We start from the raw sequence: 25,926 nt of genomic DNA, 5'->3' as shown, positions 1-25,926 counted from the left end.
TTGTGAACTCATCCTAGAAAAAGTGCTCCATACCTCATTGCTGAATATCACTGTGGTCATCTTCGAAGTACTCCCCTTGGGAAGCTATGCACCAAGGCCAGCGCCTAGTCCACCCTTCAAAGCAAGTTTGGAACTCTTTTTCTGGAATGGCCATCAGAGCTGTCGTCAGATTACCCTTGATGTCTGAATATCATCAAAATGTCTTCCTTTCAATATTTCCTTTATCTTCAGGTAAAGAAAGAAGTCATTGGGGGCCCGATCAGGGGAGTAGGGAAGATGTTCCAATATAGTTGTTTACTGGCTAAAATCTCCCTCACAGACAGTGCCGTGTGAGCTGGTGCATTGTCGTGATGCAAGAGCCATGAATTGTTGGCGAAAAGTTCAGGTCATCTAACTTTTTCATGCAGCCTTTTCGGCCCTTCCAAGTAGTAAACTTGGTTAAATGTACAGTTGGTACAAATTCATGGTGAATAATCCCTCTGATATCAAAAAAGATTAGCAACATTGCAGCAACAAGTTCGCGAACTTCATTGTCTGACCTCGTTTATACAGTGGAATATTACTTAGCCATAAGAAAAGGTGAAATACTGCCATTTGCAATAATATGGATGGATCTTGAGAATATCATGCTAAGCAAAGTAGGTCAGATGGAAAAGGACAAGAACCATATGATTTCACTCACATGTGGGACATAAAACAGAAAGCAACAGACGAACACACAAAACAAAAAAACTCATAGACACAGATGACAGTAGGGTGTTACCAAAGAGTAAGAGGGTCATATATATGGTGATGGAAGGAGACTAGACTTTGGGTGGTGAGCACAGAAAGCAATATACAGACGATGTATTATAGAATTGTATACATGAAACGTATAATTTTATTAATCAATGTCACCCCAATAAAGTTAATAAAAAACAAAAATAAAAAATGATCAGAAATTTGAAGGAAAAAAAGATGTAACTCACTCCAAAGCAGTGATAGATTACTTGCAGTATTGTTCCAGACAAAGGGAGAGGAATGGAATAAAGTCCAAATGTAGCTGAGGTGTACCTTTTTATACGAGTTTGGTTTCTCAGGGGAGATGGCTTTAACCAACCTCGAACTGACTTCCAGCTGACAGCACAAAAGCGAAAGTCCCTTGTTGCTGGAGCATGTTGCTAGAGAACGAAGGTGCCCGTGTTGGTGGGGAGGCTGGCTGCTCTGAGGGTTATCACTCCAGGGACCCGTGCACGGCTCGTGCCACTGCCTGTGAGGAGAACGTCCCCACGGGCGGGACACATGTCCCTTCTCTTCCTGAGACTGCTGCCCGGTTTAGCACCACTGCTGACCAAGAGTCAGCTTGGCCACAGCAGGAGCAAGTGCCTCAAGATCTTCAGAGAGCTGTTTCGGTCAGCAAAGTGTGTCCTCGCCCAGACCGGCACTCTCGAAGTGTAAATGTCCCCTTGCCACAGTTGCTTTGCCACAAGTTCTTTTCCGTAAGCCCCCAGCGGGCCCCTCAGCCGCTGGTCTGCTGACTGCTTTTCAGGGACAAGAGATGAGATGATGACATCCTGACACAACTCACTTCATCCCTAAACCAAGACAACTTTACGTGTACAAGCAACGCGTTTTTTGTCTTTGTCATAAACAAGTGGATTAAAACAACTACACTTACGTCATAAACAAGAGGATTTGAAATCATATTAAACCAAGACCCAACAATGAGATTCGGATTGCCCTGAAACAGGCTGAGGTTTGAGGAAGGAGAAAGAGGAAGCAAGAAAGAGGCCAGTGGGCCTTTGCGGACCTGGACATATATGTGGAGAGAGCAGTCTGGAGGGCCATTGTAGATAGAGTGAGGGAGCCTTGTGAGCACGGTGCTTGTCTCATTTGAGTCCCTGGACCCTGTCCAGGCAGTGGAAAACCCATCTGTACTTTGTAACTGTCCGTCTATAACATTCAATGCACTAAGGTGTGTTTTCTTCAAATATGGTCAGAACCTCTGGTGGGCCTGAACCTGCCCTTTTTAAAAACTAGCACCCCAGGTGATGTTTTACGCAATTAGTTTAAAGAACCAGTGTTCTATCATGCGAAGGGAAATAGGGCAGATAGGAGAAGTCGAGAACCATATGATTTCACTCATTTGTGAAATATAAACTGAAAGCAACACAGGAACAAGACAAACAAATGAGAAACAAGAACTCATAGACACAGACAATAGTTTAGTGGTTACCAGAGGGTAAGGGGGTGGGGGAAGGAGATGAGGGTAAGGGGGATCAAATATATGGTGATGGAAGGAGAACTGACTCTGGGTGGTGAACACGCAATGGGATTTATACATGATGTAATACAGAATTGTACACCTGAAATCTATGTAATTTCACTAACAATTGTCACCCCAATAAGTTTAATTAAAAATCCCCAGTGTTCTAAGGGAAAGGAGCTGGTAGAGCAGAAAAGGTTAAAATCACATGTGAGAGAATATTCTTGCTGTTGTAATATGGACAATACTTGTAAGTATTCAAATTATGGCTTTTCAAAAACATGTTTATTTCTCTTATGAAGAAAAATTATTCAAAATATATAAGCAAGGCAAAAGGGTGACTGAATGTCTTTTCAATGTCATGTTGCAGCACTGTCCAACAGGCCAGCCCCACGATAATTTCATTCTCTTGGAGTGTGTACCTTTGTTTGACATACTACTTTCTATCGATTAGGGTTCATACTCTGTAAACTTACATGTTAACTTGTAGATTTTTGTTCAACAGAGATGTCTAGTAGAAATGACAACCTCAGGGTTTTGGTTTTATTGGCCTGTAGGATATTAACAGTTTCATTGCTAAATTAACAAACTTATTTCAGCATGTTTTTCCTGCTTGAGTATACGAGGTAGGACAATTAAGTTGGCACTCATCCTAGAAAAAGTGCTCCATACCTCATTGCTGAATATCATTATGGTCACCTTTGAAGTACTCCCCTTGGGAAGCTATGCACCGACGCCAGCGCCTAGTCCACCCTTCAAAGCAACTTTGGAACTCTTTTTCTGGAATGGCCATCAGAGCTGTCATCGTATTACCCTTGATGTCCGGAATGTCATCCACATGTCTTCCTTTCAATATCTCCTTTATCTTCAGGTAAAGAAAGAAGTCATCGGGGGCCAGATCAGGTGAGTAGGGAGGGTGTTTCCTGGCTAAAAACTCCCTCACAGACAGTGCCCTGTGAGCTGGTGCATTGTGGTGATGCAAGAGCCAGGAATTGTTGGTGAAAAGTTCAGGTCATTTTCATCTTTTTCATGCAGCCTTTTCAGCACTTCCAAATAGTAAACTTGGTTAACTGTTTGTCCATTGGGTAGAAATTCATAATGAATAATCCCTCTGATATCAGAAAAGGTTAGCAACATCGTTGCAAGAAAGTTCCCGAACTTCATTGTCAGCTCTCCTATGCATTTCAGTTTCTCTGATGATCTTTGAACCAGCTTTGCAGTGCTGCAGGTTTCTTCACTATAATTAAGTGAAATTTTTTTAACACGTATCCCTTCTATATTTGGAAATGGGTGGGGTTAGGATGAAGATCTAAGCTCTAGCTGTTCCTTTGAAGGAATTTTCACCCACTCTTTTTTCAGCTCCACCCTGCGTTCCACCTTCAGACGGCCTTCTCCCTGTAGTTCCTAAACTCTTCTGGGGGTTCTGTGACATGGATTATCTTACTTTTTATTGGGTTCCCACCTTGCAGGCACTTAGCTTTTTCTGCTTAGTTGTATCATATGTCATTTGGCCATCTACCTTCCAGATTTCAAAATTTTGTTGTCATATTTTATCTGTTATCATCTTCTCTAGGGCTTTCTGTTTCCTTGTGAGTTTGTGCCTTACACAATTTCCTTTCTGTCTTTCCAGTGCAGTTTCAAAAGGGACCCAAGATATATGTATAAGGTCAATCTGCCTTGTTTCACTAGAATAGCGTGTAATTCTAAAACATACCCCCAAATACAGCAGTGGTATCTTTCTCCATCAAGTGAAGGAACTCATCCAAAGGTTGAGCGAGGGTCAAAGTCCTAGTGACTGAGTCATTTGCACCTCAGTCTGATCTTCTCTAGAAAGTCCAGTATCTTGGTGGACATTAGAAATCACAATGTTTTACATCTCGAGTGATAAACTATACAATGTATTAAATACATCACTGAATTGCATATTGGAAAGCGGCAAGCACTGGAGTATGCAGAAATAGTCTTCCCAGCACAGCCAGTGTTGTGTTTATCAGAGCACCTTTTTCTCGATAGTTAATGCACTCCAGTATGGAAAAGCCATATCTTATATATGCTGCCTATTTCTTTTCACAGCATAATGAAAAAGCACGCAGTGGTGGCAGTGTGGTCAGACCATTTCCACATTGAATCAAGAAGCATATTTCTGACATCCGGCTGTCCTGAGTGAATCAAGCAGTGTGAAAAAAGTGTCATTTTATTCACACACTGTAGTTGGCTTGTCTTCTCACCTCCCTCCCTATCATCCATTCATCCTTTGCTTGATACTATTTCCCGATTTTCCTTTGGAAGATCAGCCCCTCTTGCACCTCAGACTCTATGCTTTGGTGAGAGTCGAATTCATCCCCAGTTCCGGGGATGTTTGGTGAGTCAAGTGTGGCCAGTCAAACCACAGCATTCTCTTGGCCAAAGAAGCTGGTTCATGGATGGACATGTGACCCAGTTAGACTTAGCCAGTGAGATTCAAGTAGATGTTAGTTGGGGCTCTTGGAAGAGTGGCTAGTTGGACTTCAACCTGAGAGAGAGCATGTGCCACCCGAGCAGCTGGGAGACACTCTGTGGAGCCTGAAAATGAAGCTGGTTGGGAGGAGAAATGGAGACAAAACAATTTTTGATGCTGTTGTTTGAGTGCCTGGATTAAGTTGTGTGAGCCAATAAATGCTCCATGGCTTAAGGCAGTTTCAACTATTTTTCTGTCACTTGCCACCAATCTGACTTACCTAGTAAAGCTCTGCATTGCTGCTTGCATAGCTGGGGCTACCTCAGCACTGGCTCCCACAATACTTTTTACCTGAATGAAAAATCACTGTGTAACATGGGTATTCAGAGATAGAGAAAAGAAAACTCTGAGCACTTCTCACTCATATATGCTCATTACATAGGCCAAAAGCAAATTTATTGTCGCTGTAATGTGACATATCTATTCACATAAACACCATAATAAGTGCTTGTTTATAGAGAATGCCATTGATATTAGGGAATGTACAACACCACCATTTGATCAGAGAATTTTGGCAACAGGCCACTCCATTTTCCTTCTTAGCATAACATTTCCATTAACTTTGTGAGTGGTTTTACAAACTTCTTGGCAGTCGTACAACTTGAACCTTTAGCATCCTGGACAGCACAATTTTTAGCTTATTCTGTAACATCTCCATTGGTTTACCAGAGAGGTCATTCATTGTGCTTTGTTTATGAACAGTATCCAGAGGCTTCAGTGGTTTCCTGCCGATATTTGACAATTTCAGAACAGGCAAAGCACAGGGATCTAGAGATAAAAATCTTATTTTTATATAATTGTTGTATTTTTTTTCCTATCCTTTTTTGTCTGTTCGTCACACTTACAGATTCTCTTGTTCCAGCAATACAGAGTCAGCTCAATTTTCACCCTCACTTCGTGTGTGTGTGTGTGTGTGTGTGTGTGTATGTGTGTATTAGTTTCAGGTGATTTACATGTACTTCTGATGCATTTTTTTGTATTTATGAATTTTATTCTGCACTGCTGTAGTTAGATAACTTTCTTAACTGCTTTTATGCTCCAATGGACTGCTCACCCAATTTTACAAATTGGGAATATGAGGAAGCACTTCGGTTACAGTAAAAATGGAAATTGGACAAATGTAAATAATAATATGCAAGTGACATAAAAATACATTACTTGAGGTCACATGCACCCTAGCAACTGAATGTTAGCTGAAAGAAACTGACCAATTGAGTCTTTATGGTGAGTGCACAGACTTTAGGATTGTTATAATGATTGAAGTTTCTGTGAAAAATCATAATTTATCTTACATTTCAAATCTGTGAAATGTATGTGGACACAATTGTTTTGGTTTTTCCTCTGAGACTCCTGAACTGTGTGCGGACCCCTTTTGTGAACGTCAGACATCACTCGTGATCTGAGGACTGCACTCAGCCAATACTTCTCAGAGGATGCTTGTTGGAGGGTGATCAGAGGTGGTTGGGGACAGGAAAGCCTTGACAGAAAGGAGAGCCATTGGCAATAACTGTGTGATTTACAAAAATATCGGCAATCCACAGGTTGGGACTTTTAAGATCTACTCAGCAACTTTCAAGTATATACTATTGTTAACTACAGTCACCATGCTGTACATTAGATTCCCCAGAATGAATTCATCTTACAGTTGGAAGTTTGTGACTAACATCTCCCCATTTTCCCCATCCTCCATCCCCTGGCAACTACCATTCTCTCTGTTTCTATGAGTTTGATGTTTTTAGATTCCACATATAAGCGAGATCATACAGTATTTGCCTTTCTTTCTTTTATGGATGTCCTCAAGGTCCATCCATATTGTAGCATATGTCAGGATTTCCTTTCTTTTTAGGGCTGAATAATATTACATTTTATATATATATATATGTGTGTGTGTGTGTGTGTACATATATATATATATATATATATATATATATATATATATATATACCACATTTTGTTTATCCACTCATCTATTGAAAATGTGGGCAACAAAATATTTTTTAAAATTTAGTTTTTTAACATATTTATACTCTTCCTCATTCTTATATAAATTAATTTAAGGGAGAATTTTCATTTACTTAAAAAAACTAAGTATGTTTTGGGTGAATGGTTTGAAAGTTGCTAAAAAGAAAGTTTTAAAGTAACTTCACTACTTAAGATCTGAACTTAATCATTTTCTGGGTTTAGGAAGCGCTTCTATGATTAATTATAGATATAAATAAATATTCAAGTATGTATAACTATCTATATTTATATGTCTCCTGTGCTTTAGGTAAACTAGATATATGAAAATCAAGAATGACTCAACAAAAAAAATAGAGGTAATTAATCATTTAACAAAATGGTTCATAATAAGATTTATTTTTTTAAGCCTGTCCTGAATTTGTTCAAATTTTAGTTATCCTTTTGAAAATCTGGTTCATACCGTTTCAGAAACATATCCAAAACTTACCCACTGTGTCAAGTGAGACACGACAGCTATTTATTAAAGTGCTTTCCCCTACGGGGTGGGAAAGAGAAATGGCTGTCAGGAAGCCTGGGAAAAGGCTGGAGAGCTGCCCTCTCCACCTGGACACCCAGATGGTGCTGCCTCATGCAGTCCTACTCTCCAGAGCCACGGGCTTCTGTTGGGTACTCTGATCCAGGGTAAGAAAGAAGCAGGGGGAGGCGAGATTTAGAAGGGGCACCATATGAGAAGGCTCAATTTCCCTGCTCTCCCTGTGGAGTGTCTCTGTTTTAAATTAACATAGTCCAAGGTGATCATCGCATTTGCACGATGTAATGAAGTGTCAAAGAATGGCAACACCCGGCGTGAAGTGTTGCCTGTTTGGGTCAGTGTGGATTGGTGTAGGCTGGGGGTTAAATTCCAAGCGTGACTTGGGTAAAGGAGAGGAACTAGATTGTTGCCGTACCCACTGTACACTGTTCTTCCTTTGCTCCTACAAGGAAATAATGGGGAGGTGGTAGTGACATGCTATTTATTTTAAGAACATTAAAAAAAAATTGAGACATAATTCACATGCCATAAAATTAAGCCCTTTAAAGTGTGTAATTCAGTGGTTTTAGTATATTCACAAGGTTGTGCAGACATCACTACTAATTCCAGAACATTTTCATCACCTCAAAAAGAAACTCTGTACCCACTAGCAGTCACTCCCCATTTCCCTCCGACCTCCTCCCACCCAGCGCTAGGCACCACTCCGTGTCTCTCGATTTGCCTGTTCTGAACATTGCATATAAATAGAATCACACAGTATGTGGTCCTTTGTGTCTGGCTTCTTTCACTTAACTTAACGCTTTCCAGGTTTGTCCAAGTACGGTCTGTATCAGTACTTCATTACTTTTTATTATTGAATAATATTTCACTATGTGCCTATACCACATTTTGTTGATGCATCAGTTGGTGGACACTTGGGATGTTTCCACTTTATGGATCTAATGAATCATACTGCCATGAACATATGTATAAAAATTTTGTGTGGACATATGTTTTCATTTTTCTTGGGTATACGAGGTCAGACAATTAAGTTTGCAAACTCATCCTAGAAAAAGTACTATATACCTCATTGCTGAATATCACTTCGAAGTCCTCCCCTTGGGAAGTTATGCACCTATACCAGTGCCTAGTCCACCCTCAAAGCAATTTTGGAACTCTTTCTGGAATGGCCATCAGAGCTGTCATCATATTACCCTTGATGTCCTGAATGTCATCAAAATGTCTTCTTTGTAATATTTCCTTTATCTTCGGGTAAAGAAAGAAGTCATTGGGGGCCAGATCAGGTGAGGAGGGAGGGTGTTCCAATGCAGTTATTTGTTTCCTGGCTAAAAACTCCCTCACAGACAGTGCCGTGTGAGCTGGTACATTGTCGTGATGCAAGAGCCGTGAATTGTGGGCAAAAAGTTCAGGTCGTCTAACTTTTTCACGCAGCCTTTTCAGCACTTCCAAAAAGCAAACTTGGTTAACAGTTTGTCTATTTGGTACAAATTCATAATGAATAATCCCTCTGCTTTCAAAAATGGTTAGCAACATCGTTGCAACAAGTTCATGAACCAAGTTCACGAACTTAATTGTCAGACCTCCTATACCTAAGAGTGGAATTGCTGGGTCATGTGGCAATTCTGTTTTAATTTTTTGAGGAACTCAGACTGCTTCCCAAAGCAGCTGCAACATTTTACATTCCCATCAGCAATGCATGAGGGTTCCAGTTTCTCTTCATCCTCACCAACACTCGTTGTTATCTCTCTTTTTGATTATAGCCATCCTGGTAGGCCATGCTAGATATTTGATGAACTCTCACATACTTGGCTAAATATGTATTTTAAGCCGGTTGTTAAGGACAATAACTGGGGTTGTTACAGGCTTGTGAAAGTTTTCTAATGGTGCTTTTCTAAGGGACCAGAAGTCTGTTGAGGCTTTGCTAGGTGGGATCTGGCTCCAGAAAGGATAGTTTTTTGTTTTTAATCCATTGGCTTAAATGAAACACCTGGTTTAGGTCAAAATTGAGAATGAGTTTCATGAACTCAAAAATGTTTCCAATTTTTCTGTTGCACAAGGCTTCAGATTAAAGCCTCATTAAGGCCTTTTTCTATCAATGCAAGTACAGCACTCCAGTTCCAAAATGGAAATAATTACAGCGGTGATAAACTGTTTAATTTGTAAAAATCCAGTGTTGTTATTTTCATCGTTACTGAGTTGGCATGTATTGTAATATGGAAACCGCAAACATACTTCCCCAACAGATTATAAAGGTAAATATATATATATATTTATAATATAATATAAATTATAATTTAATTTATAATATAATTTAATTTATGATATAAATCATATAATAAATTATATATATAGCTTATTAGTTGGTGCTCCTGTTTCTGGCTCCTGTTTCAGTTAAGGGGTGGTCTTGTGAAGATAATACACCACATGTGAAGTAAACATCCTCTTCAAAATGAACATACTCTTCTATTTCTTTCAGTGCAAAAGGAAGGCAGGCATCGTCCACCAGATGTGCTGAACTTTCTCATGCAGTCACATTCGTTAAAAAAAAAACAAAAAAAAACTGAGTAGTTGCCAGATAGTTCACTGTTTTCAAAGAGAAAGGAATGACCTAATATTGTTATTTTGTTTAAAATTTCTGTCTAATGTTAACCTTCAAAACACTTAGATACAGGAGTCCAGATGAGAGCTTACATATTGGAATGAAAAATGGGACTGCTAAGGGGTGCTAATAAGGGCTGATATTTTATTTAAATATTGTATTTCGGAAAACTTCAAACAGAAAGTTAGAGATTGATGTAATTTCCCCCTTGTACTGATCACTCAGCTAAAACAGTTGTCAACATTTTTCAATTTTCTTGTTTCCAACTAATCCCTCCCATTTTTTTCTTTTGTGCCTGAGTATTTTATTGCAAATTCAAGATACCATATCGTTTTGCCTGTAGATAATACAGAATGCATCCATAAGGGTTGGTTTTTCATAAACACAATGCCATTATGTCATTATCACACTTTAAAAATAAACAATATTCTTTAACATCATTTAATACTCAGTCCATATTCAAATTTCTTTGTGGTTGACTGACTTTTTAAAAAAAATTTATTATGAAAAACTTTAGGCATACACAACATAAACAGAATAATAAAATGAACCCCCCATGTATCTATCACCCACTTTCAACAATTATCCACTCTAACTCATTGTTTAATCTATAATCCCATATATGCCCCCCATTATAGTTTTATTTTTCTTTCAAACATATTTCCTTTTTTATTGTGGTAACATTTATCTAACATAAAACCCACCATTTCTACCATTTAAAAGTTTACAATTAAGTGGCATTTAGTAATTCACAATCTTGTGCAGCCATCACCGCTGCCTATTTTTGGAACAGTTTTATCAGCCCAAAAGGAAACCACATACCCCCGTAAGCAGTCACTCCCCATTCCCTTCTCCTTCCGGTCCTGGTAAATACGAATCTGCTTTCAATCTCTAGGGATATGCATATTCTGGATATTTCATATAAATGGATACCCCTTATAATTTTGAAGTGAATCTGAAAGCAATATAATTTCATCCATAAATACTTCACTATGTATCTTCATAAAATAAGGACTCTTTCTTTAAACCTAAGTATAAACTATTATCACACCTGAAAAAATTAAACAATAATTACTATTAATTGTTTGTCTAGCCAGTGTTCAAATTTCCATTTGTGTCCTAAGTGCCATACATTTGTTTTAGTTTATCTCAGTGAGGATCCAAATAAGATTATATTATATGCATTTTAAATCTCGTTTCATGTAGAGGTTCCTCCTTCATCTCCTGTTCCCCCCTTGCAATTTATTTGTTGAAGAAATCAAATTGTCTTGTAGAGAATCCCACTGTCTAGCTTTGGCTGCTTGCTTCACTGAGATTTGTCTGACATATTCCTCTGTCTTCTGCATTTCCTGCCCATTGATAGTTCTGTCTAGAGTTTGCACTGTCCATTAGGGTAGCCTGGCCACGTGTGGTTATTGAGCACCTGAGATGTGACTAGTGACAGAGACTCTCTCCTTGACCAAACTTGAGTCAGCTTCCTCTGAGTCCTCTTTCTGGTTAGGTTCCGGCCTTTGGGCTTTATCCTTGACCTGCTTAATTCAGTTTTAGCAAGAATCCTTCTGGGTCAGTTTGGTGAAAATCTCTCACACTTAATATCTGGTCAAATTCCTCATCCTCGACCCTCAATATTTTATCACCTTGGCCTGCTGTCAGCAAGAATCCTGTTGTGCCCATTTAGAAGAATCCTTCTAGCCTTGATGTTCCTCTTAGTAATTTTCCATCTACTGAGCCTCACTTTGCTTCTTGGCTATAAATCTCCACTTGTCCTTGTTGCATTTGGAGTTGAGGCCAATCTCTTTTCCCTACTGCAAAAACCCCCTTGTAGTAGTCTCCTCCTTGAAGAAAGGCTGCCTTACCATCTTTAACCAGTGTCTGAATAATTATTTTCTTTAACACTAGTTGAAATTGAGATATGCTCTAAATGTAAAATATATACCAGATTTCAAAGACTTAGTACAAAAAAGGAATGTGAATTATCTCTTAAATAATTTTATATTAATTTCATGTTGAATGATAATATTTTAGATATAATAGGTTAAATAAATGTTAGTAAAATTATTTTTACATATTTCTTTTTAGTTGCTTTTAATGTGGCAACTAGAAGATTTAAAATTACATAGTGGCTTGCACTATATTTCTTTTGGACAGTGCTGATTTAGAGACTTGATGAAGTACAGGTTTTTTTGTTTTTTGTTTTTGTTTTTATGTGTGTTTTTCCAGGACCCGTCAGCTCCAAGTCAAGTAGTTGTTTCAATGTAGTTTTGGAGGGCACAGCTCACACTGGCCCATGTGGGGATCGAACCTTCAACCCTGTTGTTAAGAGCACTGCGCTCTAACCAACTGAGCTAACAGGCTGCCCCTTGGGTTTGTTTTTTTGGCAGTTGAACTTCATAGGTAGAGTTGTGTATGTCTAGCCAGAAGCACGTAATGTTTGACTCCTTTTGTGATGTTAGCAACCATTAATGATCAATGTTTGGATTTATATATATTTATTATGGGTTGCAAAATGGTGATATTTTAATTCTGTCATTCCTTTTATAATTCTGCTTCATCTACTATTTGGTTCACCAGTAGTACAGCTCCATTGGGAAGGCAAGATCAATGCTATATTATTTCCCTTTATTAATTCTCAAAATTATCATTTGGCTCACGAGCCATCGATAGACTTTAAAAAGATTAGCAGAGGGGCCGGCCCAGTGGCCCAGGCAGTTAGAGCTCCATGCTCCTAACTCCGAAGGCTGCCGGTTTGATTTCCACATGGGCCAGTGGGCTCTCAACCACAAGGATGCCAGTTCAATTCCTCGAGTCCCGAAAGGGATGGTGGGCAGTGTCCCCTGCAACTTAGATTGAACACAGCACGTTAAGCTGAGCTGCCACTGAGCTCCCTGATGGCTCAGTTGGTTGGCGTGCCTCTTTTCAACGACGAGGTTGCCAGTTTGATTCCTCAACTCCCACAAGGGATGGTGGGCTGTGCCCCCTGCAACTAGCAACGGCAAGTGGACCTGGAGCTGAGCTGCGCCCTCCACAACTAAGACTGAAAGGACAACAACTTGAAGCTGAACGGCACCCTCCACAACTAAGATTGAAAGGACAACAACTTGACTTGGAAAAAAAAGTCCTGGAAGTACACACTGTTCCCCAGTGAAGTCCTGTTCCTCTTCCCCAATAAAATCTTAAAAAAAAAAATATGTAGCAGAGATTTTCCAGTCAAGATGGCAGAGTAGCTTGTTAATTTGTGGATTACATTGATTGGTTTTTGAATGTTGAATCAGACTAACATTCGTAGAATAAACCTCACTTGGTCATGAAAAAAACACAACATGTTTGGGAGTGCTTATTTTCATGTACTTCTCAGAATGATTTACAAAGCTTATATAGGAATGAAGATGCAGGTTTGTAAACAAATTGAATACTATTTGCTTCCAACAGAGATAATAAATGGTTTGTAGTCTTCAAGAATGTCAAGGTCATGAAAGACTAAGGAACAGCTCCAGATGAAAGGAGACTAAAGAGAAGTGGCAATTAAATATAACATGTGTTCCTGGACTGGATTCTGGATGAGAGAAAAAAGCTTTTTTCCCTCTTTTACTCTAAAGGACATTAGTGGGACAATTGGTGACAATTGAATAAAGTTTGTCTATTAGATGATAGTTACTTTCTTGATTTTGATAATTGTACAGTGGTCAAGCAGGAGAATATCCTTGTTTTTAGGAAATGTACAGGTAAAGAGATATTATGCCTACAACTTATTCTCAAATGACTCAGAAAAACATATAGAGAAAGAGAGGGAAAAGGAGAGAGAGGAAGAGGGTGGGAGGGAAAGGCAGGAGAGAGATAATAAAATAAATGTGGAGAATCTGGGTGAAACGTATACAGGAATTCTTTGCACTATTTTTGCAATTTTCTGTGAATCTGAAATTATTGCAAAAAAGGTTAAACTAAAATAATGTCTATGAATTTTTAAAATCCTGTCTGTTCTCATTGAAAGGATATAAATAGATTGGTATCAGTTTGAACTCAAAACCATATTTAAAAGCACTTTGCAAATTTGAGAGGGATTCTGTGAAGAACAAGACAATAGTTAGGAACCAGTTCTGTGAAGACTTGTGTGGTGGTTTAAAATGTGTCTATAAATTCTTTGACAGTCCTTTCAAGAACTGGAGCTCAATTTCCCTCCTTTTGAGTGTGAGTTGGATTTAGTGACTGGCTTCTAACAAATAGAATATGGCAGAAGTGGTGTGTCTCTTCAGAGACTAGGTCATAAAAGACAGCGTAGTTGCAGAAGCACTCTGTCTTGGATTACTAGCTCTGGGGGAAAGCCAGCTGCCGTGTCCCGAAGCCACTCGGGCAGCCTGTGGAGAGGTCCATATAAGGAGGAATGGAGGCCTCTTGTCAACAGCCACGTGAGTGTGCCATCTTGGACGTCTAGTGACTGGCTGGAACTTCTAGAGAAGAGAATTAAAGAAATGAATAAAAATGTAAAATAAAACACGAAGTTAAATATAAAATTATGTCATGAAAGTAGATTTAAACTAGAAGGAGATTTAGTGGCAAAGGCAAACATAAGCCTTGTATGACAGGAAATCTTGAAGGGATACTTTGCCATTGTGTTTCCAGTACTTTCCAGGTAATTCTGATTCCACCTTAGATTTTAAACCAATAATTTATTGAACACCAGATGATTAAGATGTGCTCCTTGTTCTCAAAATGCTGCTTGGAAACATCCTGGACTGTGAAAAACAATTTTTTTTTATGCTCATTGTCCTTATTTGTTCCTTTGTTTGTTTCTATGGTTCTATATTGGAGAAGCAATTTTATTATTTAAAATTTATCTCCAGAGAGAACTTATTCACCTGGAAGGGGAATGCTATGTGCCTGAGAGTTACGGTTCACAGAACAGGTACTGCTGTGGACGTAAAATAGTTAACTGGAATTGTGATTTATGTACTCTCCTGTGGGTTGCCATATCTCCAAAGAAGTGATGTATGTATTTCTGGCCTTGCAAGGCTGAAAATCAGATCCTAGATAACCCAGTAGCCACATCAACTTGGTCAAAGTAGAAAAGGGTAGGACACAAAAATGAAGAATGAGGCCAAAATTCATATTCACCATAAAAAGATTCTGTTTGCAGTGTTGGGAAAGTGGTCTTTTGTTTCTTGAGTGTAAGACTATATATACTCTACTGAGATCACTCAAATATTTACAGATTGACTTGTGCTGTACATGCTTTTTCTATGGCATGTGAGCCATGTTACTTTCTGATGTAAAATCCTGGCTCAGGTTGGGTTTTCTGGGAGCAGAAACTGAAATGGGGATTCTTGTGTAAGTGCTGTTGAGGGAGAGCCCTCAGGCAAAGGAGAGTGAAAGAAGCAGAGTGGGGCTGGAGAAGGAGCTAAACAAGGAGGCGTCTCAGCTGTAGACTTGCCTCAACCTGATCCCAAAGGGCTCTCTAGAGCACAGAGTTGGTCTCATCTTGAGGCAAGGGGCTGGCTTTTTGTACTTCACGTCAGTCAGCCATTGACTGTGGGCTGCTCTGTGGGGCATGTGGAGGTGTAACCTCCAAGAAGTGGCTCCAGGTTGGCTAAGGGGAAGTCTTTTAAAGAAGGGAACAGCTGTGAGCTATTAGCAGACAACACTCACTGATGGGTGCATTGCCTGGTGACAGGAATCTTGGCCGTGAACCAACAGTGTGTACAATAGGTCTGAAATTTTTATATGGCAATTATGTCAGAGTCTGGCTAGATGTTCCCCAAACCCATTTCTTCTTCCTGGGTACACAGCTTGACAACATTTCCCAAATGCCCTTGCAGTTCGGTACTGCCATATGACTCAGCTCTAGCCAATAGAAAGCAGGGAGAGTGATATGTGCCACCTCTGGCCCTGGCCCATAAAACCCCCTATGTAAGCAGTCTTCCACGCTCTCACTCTTTCCAGTTTTGCTGAGCTCCCTCTTTATTTTTAAAACTGCCGGATGCACAGCATCTCATGGAGGACTTTGAGGTCCCAGGGGATGGTGGGGCAACTAGAGAGTGTCCCTGAATGACCATGAAGAGAACCACCCCCATCCACAGACCCTTGTTGAACTGTGACGTGAGCAAGAAACAAATCATTATTATGTTAACCCACTGAGAATTTTCATGCTGTTTCAGTAGTTAGCCTACCCTGACTCATTTAGCGAACCTTCCATTTTTCAGAAACATGAATAGCTTCTGAAAATTTGATTTTCAGAGTTTTTTCAATGTAATCAATAATAATTCTTGCTCAAATCTGTGCCGACTGAAGTGCTGAATAACTAAAGTGCAGATTTTTTTCTTATTCCTTTAAAACATAGAAAAAAAGCTCTGACAGTATGTTTGAGTATTATGGGTGATTTTCAAAAGCACCATGAAAATATATGACTAGGATAATTATTATCCAAGATCCTATTCAGGGAAACAAAGCAGGAAGCTGCCTTCCCAAGGTTAGACAGCTTGCTATTGTTAACTAGTAGTGAGAACTGTTGGCTCCTGTTCATCTGACATAACTGTTGGACTTTCCCAATGCACAGAAATCTTTTTAATGTTTCTACTCAGCCGTTCCCAGGACTACCAAAGGGGCTTCATTCCATGGAGAGAGGTGATTGTCTGATCACTTACATTAGAGGCCAGCAGGTCTGCTAAGAACAAACTGTTGCTTTTCAATTTGTCAAGCCTTTGCTTCAGAGGATAGAGTTGGTACAGGAAGGAAGAGGGCACATTCTCTCTCTCTCTCTCTCTTTCTCTCTCTCTCTCTCTCTCTCTCTCACACACACACACACACACACACACACACACAGGCACACACACACACACACACACACACACACACACACGGGTACAGGACATAATTTCACCAAACTGGTTTTATGAGAGACGGTAACTTGTAAGATTCCATTGTTATTAGTGGTTTGTAGAACATACTGGGATCCAAGTTCTCCAACCTCTCTCTTCCTCTATGAGTGAGATCCATGTGGCCATCATCAACTTTATTGTTGCTGGAGTTGGATTGGATATTTGGATTGGCTTTGTGCCCACAGTCAGGCTTCTTCTTACTCTCCCTACCCTGTTCCTTCCCCACCACAGAGAGTGTCCACAAAACAAGCCCTTACCTGGGACGCTGCAAGAAAATTGCTGTCTTATACCCATCAAGTCCTGCAAGTAGGAACAGAGTGTGACCCCAAACTAGGTGGACTTTCCATGTGGGAGCAGGTATAGAGTGGAGTCCCCTCTGAGGGCAGCGGAATTCAGGGGTGGTGATGGTGGGGGTTGGAGATATATATATATATATATATATATATATATATATATATATATATATATGGGGGGAGAGGGGGAGGGAGAGAGAGAATATGAATAAGAGAGAGGGACAGAGAGAGACAGAGACAGAGAGGGACAGGGACAGAGACACTGTTGGAACCAGGAATGATCAGTTTCTTTTCCCTTCCATCACTTCTTCCTTAGAGAAGAGTAAATGAGAGGAGCTGGGAGAAGCACCAATGTTACTTCATCAATACTCCTCCTGGGGAATAGAGGAAACTGTCTCGTGGGAAAATGCGGCCAGGGGCATAAGATTCCCTCTCATTTTCCCTCTGTTAAAGATCTGCCTTTTTAAACTTCTAGCAAAACAAAAGTTAAAATCAGCCAAAGAAGTGATGATTTAGTCTTTACAGTAGTCCCCCTTATGCATGAGGATACATTCTAAGAGCCCTAGTGGATGCCTGAAACCTCAGATAGTACTTAACCCTATATACACTATGTTTTTTTTTCTATATATACACACCTGTGATAAAGCTTAATTTACAAATTAGACACAGTAAGAGATTAACAACAGTAACTAATAATAAAGTAGAACAATTATACCAATGTACTATAATAAAAGTTATGTGAGTGTGGTCTCTCTCTCAAAATATCTTGTACTGTACTCATCCTTCTTGTGATGATGTGAGATGATACAATGCCCACGTGATGAGATGAAGTGAGGAGAACGTAGTGTTAGGCTACTCTGAGGGTTACGTGAACACAAGCACTGTGATACTGACAACTGAGAGAGCTACTGCGTGACTAATGGGCCCGGAGTATATACAGCGTAGGGATGCTGGACAAAGGGATGATTCACCTCCCAGGTGGGTGGCACAGAGATTTCATCACATTATTCAGAACGCCACACAATTTAAAACTTATGAATTGTCTATTTCTGGAATTTTTCATTTAATGTTTTCAGACCACGGTTGACCACACGTAACTGAAACCATGGAAAGTGAAACCGCAGATGGAGGAGCCTACTGTACATTGGTCAGTCCCTCGGTAAGTACTTTTTAAAGTTCACCAATCTTTGAGATACAATCTTAAGTATCTCCATATTACTCATGAAAATTCTGAGGCTCAGAGAAGCCAAATAGAATTCTCCATACCACCCTTTCCCAGGTGACCCATAAATTGACTGTAGGTATAAGGAAATATTAGGTCTTCATACTTTAGAATAGGAGTCAGTGAATTTTTTTTTTATGTAAAGGGCCAGAGAATAAATGTTTCAAGTCATGACTCAACTTTGCCATTGTAGTGTGAAAACGACAGTCAACTCATAAATGAATAGGCGTGGCTGTGGTGCAATAAAACTTTGCTTATGGACACTGAAATGTAAATTTTAAGTAATTTTCACATGTCCTGAAATATTATTCAATGCATAGAAAGTACTATTTTTTTCAACCATTAAAAAATTGTGAAACCCATTCTTAGCTTTTGAGCCATACAAAATCAGGCAACTGGATCTAGTTTTCCAACCCGTGCTTTAGAAAACTCTTCCCTATAGGTAACCGGCGCCGTCTTCTGAGTTTGTTGTCGTCTTCATTCGGGGCACTGAAGCTGGACTTAAAGGGAAAAAAAGCACAACTTAAAAACCATCTCTTGGCTATTTCTGAATATATTATCATTCTAGCTTTTCTGGCCATGATGGAGCCCAAACAAGTATGTAAGTTTAGAACTGCAAGAGTATAAAGAAATTCTATTCTAAAACATTGTTTACTGTCAGCCTTAAGGATATGAGTGTTTAGAGTTTCTACATTCTTCTATGTGTTTGATAACTATTTCTTCTATTCAAAAAGCTTGTAGAAGAACAGTACTTGGCATTCCTTAGATATAAAAACATTTTTAAAATGTTATTTTCCCTTCCTGTGTCCTGTGTTTAAATGTTACTGCTGTTCGCTCACTGTGGCCGCACCTGTGGTTCTTTCAGCTTGCCTTCTGGCATCCCAGAACCCATCAGAGGCTGCCCCTCTCTCCCGCCCCGACCCGCTTACAGCTTACTGTCCCTCAGGTTCCTTGGCACCAAGTGTCTCTGGCTCCTCCCTCTCCCTTGATCCTCCTTCTCAGCCCTGTCCTTTCATCTGCCCAGCCCCACCCATTTGTCACCATCCATCTCAGGTCCCCCTCATCAAGCCTTTTTGGTTGAACTCTGGCTCATGGATTTTCTCTGTTCTCTAAACTCCCACAACACTTAGCTCGAGGTACACAATTTAGCACTTAATTATATATTGTCTTTTATTGTTTGTTTTTATTTGTTCTGTTAGTTTTGTCTTTTTCAGTGAGGCTGCAAGCTCCCTGAAAGCAACACATCTTGTATTTTTTTTAAAAATCCCTCAGTGCTCCTGGAGGGACATAGTCAATATGCCCTGTTTACCAATAAGTGTTGATTGATGGATTGATAGGTACAGATGTGAGAGTTTTGACCCATCTCTGCAGTATCTGGTGCTTAAGAAATATCTGTCAAATTTATGAAACTGAGTTGAGTAATGAAGATCAGCTCTGAATCTAGTATTCAGTTGGGCAAGTCCCACGGTCTTTGCATCCATCTTCTCATCTGCAAAATCAAGATACAAATGTTTTTCCAACCTACCTCAGAGAGTTACTGTGGGGCTTAGACGAGGTAATGTGGCTTTGAACTATATGAATGTTAAGGATTATTACACCTCACATTTCTTTTTGCAGGAGTCACAGGGGAAACTAGGGTTTGGCATTTATCATGAATAATGGGTCCCTTTCTAACCTCTTTTAGCATGACGGGCCATTCTCAGGGAAGCCTGTACAGAACTTGGAAAGCAGGAAGAGAATAAACATGATCTCTTGGCTTCCAGTTCTTCTGAGAAAGTATTACAGTTGTGGAAGATACAATGGTGGTGAGATTTTATTTGCATTTCTCTGATGATTAGTGATGTTGAACATTTTTTCATATGTCTATTTGCCATTTGTATGTCCTCTTTGGAGAAATGTCTCCTCAGGTCCTCTGCCCATTTTTCAATTGGGTTGTTTGTTTTTTTGTTGTTGAGTTTCATGAGCTCCTTGTATATTTTGGATATTAGACCCCTATTGGAGGAACTGTTTGCAAAAATCTTCTCCCATTCAGTCGGTTGCCTCTTTATTTTGTCGATGGTTTCTTTTGCTGTGCATAAGCTTTTAAGTTTCATATAGTCCCATTTGTTTATTTTAGCTTTTACTTCCATTGCCTTTGGAGTCAAATTCATAAAACGCTCTTTGAGCCCAAGGTCCATAAGTTTAGTACCTATGTTTTCTTCTATGCAGTTTATTGTGTCAGGTCTTATGCTTAAGACTTTGATCCATTTTGAATTAATTTTGGTACATGGTGACAGATAACAGTCCAGTTTCATTCTTTTGCACGTGGCTATCCAATTTTCCCAGCACCATTTATTGAAGAGGCTGTCTTTTCTCCATTGTATGTTTTTAGCTTCTTTGTCAAAAACTATCTGTTCATATTTATGTGGTTTTATTTCTGGGTTCTCAATTCTATTCCATTGGTCTATGTGTCTGTTTTTCTGCCAATACCATGCTGTTTTGATTATTGTAGCCCTGTAGTACAAGCTAAAGTCAGGGAGTGTGATAGCTCCAGTATTGTTCTTTTTTCTTAAGATTGCTTTGGCTATTTGGGGTCTTTTGTGGTTCCAAACAAATCTGATGATTTTTTGCTCTATCTCTTTAAGAAATGCCATTGGGATTTTGATGGGGATTGCATTAAATCTATATATTGCTTTGGGTAATATGGCCATTTTAACTATGTTGATTCTTCCAATCCATGAGCATGGAATGTCTTTGGTGGTGAGATTTTGAAATGGAAGTTCCCCAGCTAAGTTAGCCTTTGCTGTTCCTAACTTACCTATCCTTTCTGTACTCTTGTCCCCAAGCCTACTGCTTTCATAATCTTATGTAAGGAAATCTTAGTGAAGAGATAAGAACTTCCTGCTTTTGGAGTGGATCCTCTTCTCTTTCATTTCTTCATATTTCAAAAAGGAAATATTACTCTGGCTGTTGTTTATGAATTGACATAATTTTTCTTTTTTCTTCTTATATGTCTCCCCCACCCCCTTAACCATCTACTGATTTTTTTTTGCTTTTCCTGTCCTTGGTCCTTACTGTAGTTGACCAAAATACCAAAGTATATTTACCATCATGTGCTATTGCTTGAGATGTTGTTTGTCTTCTGTTTTTAATTAAAACTATTTGGGGTGAAAGTTTTATATATCTCTTTATTAAACCAAATTCTAAAACGAATTTTTGTAGTGGTTAACCTTGGACTGATATTTTTCCTTTGGGTGTTTCCCAGCGAGGCTTAATGCATATACACGTGCAGTTCTTCCCAGGGTGTTTTTTTATTCCTATTACCCTAGTATTTAACACTAGTAGATGTGATTCCTTTTTAAGGCTCAACTCCAAGTTTGAGCCATCCCTTAGAAAGCGGCCTAACCTCGCTGCCACCCTGAACATTATGGGGAGTTCCTGGGACCCCATTCGTATGAAGATCTCTATTTTCCAGCTTTTCAGGACCTAAGCTGTACTGCTACGGAAAAAGGAAAGCCTAATTTCCCATGCCTCGTCCCTTTTCTGGGAAGGGCATGGCGTGCAGTGAGCAGGACACCTGCTCCAGCATCCTAGGAAAAAAAACACTGCCTTCCCCGCCCCCAGAAAAGCGCCATTCTCCAGGTGCTTCCCCCTCCCAGCCTGGGCCGAGAGTCAAAGACGCCCCTCACGTGCAGGGTGGGCGCGGAACGGCGCTGGCCCCGCCTTCTCCAGCCCGGTGGCGCGGGTGGAGCAGGTGATCCCGCGCCAGGCTGGAGGCGTGCGGAGTTAGTTACCTGGCGGTGCGCGGGCGGGGCGTGGGGAGGGCGGGGCGGGGGGCGGGGGCGGGGTCGGGGTGTCATCCCAGGCTTAGATTGGTCGGCGCCGCGCCTGTCTCCATGTGCCGCGCAGTGGAGGCACAACATTCAAGTCCGGGGGCGGGGCCGGCAGGCGCCCGGAGGAAGCGGCCGCGCCGCAGCTGCGGGGCGTGGGGGCGGTGGCGGCGACCAAGGCCGAGGCTGAGGCTGCGGAGGCTGTGGTGAAGGCGGCAGCGCCCCATCGGGGACGGTGCTCCCTCGGGCCCCCTTTTAGGCCCTATGGAGGCGGCGGCAGGCGGAGGTTGCGGCTCCGGGCCGCCGCTGCTGCTGAGCGAGGGCGAGCAGCAGTGCTACTCCGAGATCTTCGCGCGGTGCACCGGCGCTGCAGGCGGGGGCGCCGGGTCCGGGCCCCCTGAGGCCGCCAGGGCTCCCCCCGGTACAGCCACCGCAGCCGCGGGCCCCGTGGCCGACCTGTTTCGGGCGTCGCAGCTGCCGGCCGAAACGCTGCACCAGGTAGGTCCACGCACCCCCTGCCCCTACGGGTCTGTGAGGATCATTTCTGTGGGGACAAGGGGCGGGGTGGGGCGATAAGGCCGCCCACAGGGACCCAGAGGCCTTGATCAGGTCGCAGAGAGGGGGTTCGCAGCCGGGAATGGCGGCGACGCCCTAGTCCCCCGGGGGACACCAGCCTCTTCTGCAGCTTAGCAGTGCTGGGTGCGCTCCCCATCTTCCTTCCCTGACACGGACTGGCACTCCCTCCTCTCCTCCGGCTATTTCTGGGGCTCTGCAGCCGCCCAGACCCAAAGTTTGCCTTGTTTTGGAAGTGATGTTTGTTTTGGCTAGTGTGTGGTTTAACCTCTTCTTGCTCGTTCCTGCCCTTCCCTCTCCTGGTTGGGTGGGAAGAGGTGGGCGCCCGAGGTGGGGGGCTTGCTGGGATTTGAACTTGAAGTATATGTGGTGTGTGTGTCTGTAGGGTCAGGGGCCCAGGACTAAATGTTGTCCGCTCTATATACTTCTAATATATACCTATCTACTGTATATATTGCCCGCTAACGTATTTCTGAATATCACCTTTAAACTAGAAAGCCTTAATGACAAGTTGCAGAGCAGGGACACAGGGCTGCGATAGGACGTCTGTCAGGGCAGAGCCAAGCTTCCTGTTTAGGGCTAGAGGTCTGCCATGGGGGACAACTGTATTGCCCATATTATCATTACTTGGATTTGAAAATAGAATTGAAAAGTAACGTGTATCACAGGCATCTTCTTTTGGCTGCTCCAAACCTGGAAAAGGACGAGGGTATAGTCCACAGCAGATGCTGGTTTTGTCTTGTGCTTTCCTTGCAGCTTGGAGAAAGACTACTTGATAAGCACTTAGTCTTTTGATGTTACCAGCACTAAATGGTGATGAGATTCTTAATATCAGGCCCAAAACGTGAAATGAAGCTTTTCTTAAAAGCAATAGCCAGTATGAAAGTTAACATCAATTGAATATTTAAAGTGGCGAATGGTATTTTAAAATCTAGTTGCAAAGGCGCACTGAAGGTTTTATGGTTTACTCGCAATATCATTGTTTGTAGGGATTTTTCCTTCTCGCTTAAGACTGCATTTTATATTGCTGAAGCACGCATATGCCTGTGAGCGTAACTTTAGTCACTGTAATCTTTCACCTTTTAGAATTCAGGATTTCTGAAAATATAATTAGTATTCACAGAATTTAGCATGTCTGATTGTCCCTTAAGAAGTCCTTGATACGTCGATAGCTCTGCCACTGCTGTTGAGTAGTTGAGCTGGACCAAGTAGAGAAAAAAAGTCAGTGTATTAAAGCACAATCCATGGTTTTTACACCAGGCCCTCAGAATACTCCCAAGCATAATAAATTGATTAAATGCTGTCACTACTTCTCAACTGGAGGAGGAATAAGTGACTGAGGCTACACGGAAAGTGACAGCTGGGCACTATTAAGGCTTGTTTTGTTGTCAGTAATAGATGGAGTGTGATAAGAGAAGGTTGGGTATATTAAATCTGAATTATGTTGGGTAACTCCTCTTTAGGAGTTGGGGAAGGGGCTTCCCTGGTGTTACAATCCATGCTCCCTTGATTTACAGATGATTTAAAAAGAACCCAAATCACAGTGCCTTTGCATGAATTAGATTCTATTCTTGATGTCCGGTGGAAACCTGCTTGCAAAAGACTGCTTCTGATGCTGGCAAAAGGGGACATCCCTAGAGGATCGCTTGTAGTAAATCTCTCAGAGCTTTAAACTCCCCTTTTCAGCCCAGCAAAACAAAATACATTCTTCCCCATTAACCTAACACCATTGCAGTCATCCAATCTTCTTCTTAGAGGTGAAAATTAACAACAAAGCCATCCTAGACAGGGAAACATCAGAAGAGATTCAAAGCCAGCAAAAAAAAAAAAAAAAAAAGCCAGTGGCTTTGGTGTGGTATGGTGTGGTTTGTCTGGGTGTGTATATGTGTGTGTGCATGCATGCACATGCTTCATTCACCTGGATTTGCACTCCTCCGTGAGTGTATTAGCCATTATTTAAAACAAATGTGGACTTCTCCTCCTTTCCCTATTAAACAGAAACCTATAAGTTCAGAATTAAGTGGCCCAACAGGTATAATTGCTCAAATCATGGCAGCACCAACCAGTCTTTGTAGTTTCTATGGTAACGGCCAGATTTTTCTTCTTGGTAAGCATACAGTTAAGATCACCATAATGCTCCAGGAAGGGTGAAACTCTTACCTGGAGTAAATGTTCCATGAAAATACTTAATTTTGTCTCCTCTTTGGAGTAAAAATAAATCACTACAACTGTTACTTCGTTATGGAAGTGAATCATCTTAGGGATTTTTTTCAATTGAAATGTATATTTTTATATATAATTTATTAAAATATATTTTAATAGACTTTATTTTTTCAGAGCAGTTTCAAGTTCACAGCAAAATTGAGGAGAAGGTGCAGAGTTCACATATACCCCTGTCCTCCCCCAACACACAGCCTCCCTCATGATCAACATCCCCACTGAGTGGGGCATTTGTCACAGTTGATGAACTTACATTGACACGTCATAGTCACCCAGAGTCCACAGTTTACATTAGGGCTCACTCTTGGTGGTGTACATTCTATGGGTTTGGGCAAATGTATAATGACATGTATCCATCTTTATAGTATCATATAGTATCATACTGTGCTCCATCCCTTCCTTTTACCCCCAACCCCTGGCTGGCCACTGATTTTTTCACTGTCTCCATAGTTTTGCCTTTTTCAGAATGTCATATAGTTGGAACCACACAGTATGTAGCCTTTTCAGATTGGCTTCTTTCATTTAGAAATATGCATCTAAGATTCTTCCATATCTTTTCATAGCTTGATAGTTCATTTCTTTTTAGTGCTGAATAATATTCCGTTGTTTGGGTGTACTACAGTTTATCCATTCACCAACTGGAAGACACCTTGGTTGCTTTCAAGTTTTGGCAATTATGGATAAAGTTCCTATAAACATCTGTGTGCACGTAAGTTATCAGCTCCTTTGGGTCAATACCAAGGGTCATGATTGTTGGATCATATGGTAGGAGTATGTTTACTTTTGTAAGAATCTGCCAAACTGTCTTCCAAAGTGGCTGTACCATTTTGCATCCCCACCAGCAGTGAATGAGAGTTCCAGTTGCTCCACATCCTTATCAGCATTTGGTATTGTCACTGTTCTAGATTTTTGCTGTTTTAATAGGTACGTAGTGGTATCTCATTGTTCTTTTATTTTGCAGTTCCCTAATGATATATGATGTTGAGCATCTTCTCATGTGCTTATTTGCCATCTTGAATTTTATTTTAATGCATCATAATAGCCTATTTTAAAAGGCCTTTTGGACTTTTCATAGAGTATTTATCTTCATGTGCTGATTTATTTT

General features: G+C 40.8%; 1 protein-coding gene across 8 annotated transcripts in view; it reads left to right on the top strand.

Annotated features, from left to right (window-relative positions):
* Positions 1-22,061: 22,061 nt before the first annotated feature.
* Positions 22,062-25,926, top strand: part of REPS2 (RALBP1 associated Eps domain containing 2) — a 199,149-nt gene continuing 195,284 nt past the window's right edge. For 5 of the 8 annotated variants that reach the window (XM_081043425.1, XM_081043428.1, XM_081043424.1 and 2 more), the window contains exon 1: positions 22,145-22,526. In XM_081043425.1, the coding sequence (XP_080899551.1) occupies positions 22,293-22,526 (234 nt within the window). In that variant the 5' untranslated portion in view covers positions 22,145-22,292. Of the gene's footprint in view, positions 22,527-25,926 lie in introns of all 8 variants that reach the window. The other 3 variants (XM_081043421.1, XM_081043422.1, XM_081043426.1) reach the window with 3 other exon arrangements.

Source organism: Rhinolophus hipposideros (genome assembly GCF_964194185.1).
Source record: "Rhinolophus hipposideros genome assembly, chromosome: X".
NCBI classification, from domain to species: domain Eukaryota; kingdom Metazoa; phylum Chordata; class Mammalia; order Chiroptera; family Rhinolophidae; genus Rhinolophus; species Rhinolophus hipposideros.
The sequence above is the reverse complement of the archived record's forward strand: the minus strand, read 5'-3'. Positions and strand labels throughout refer to the sequence as shown.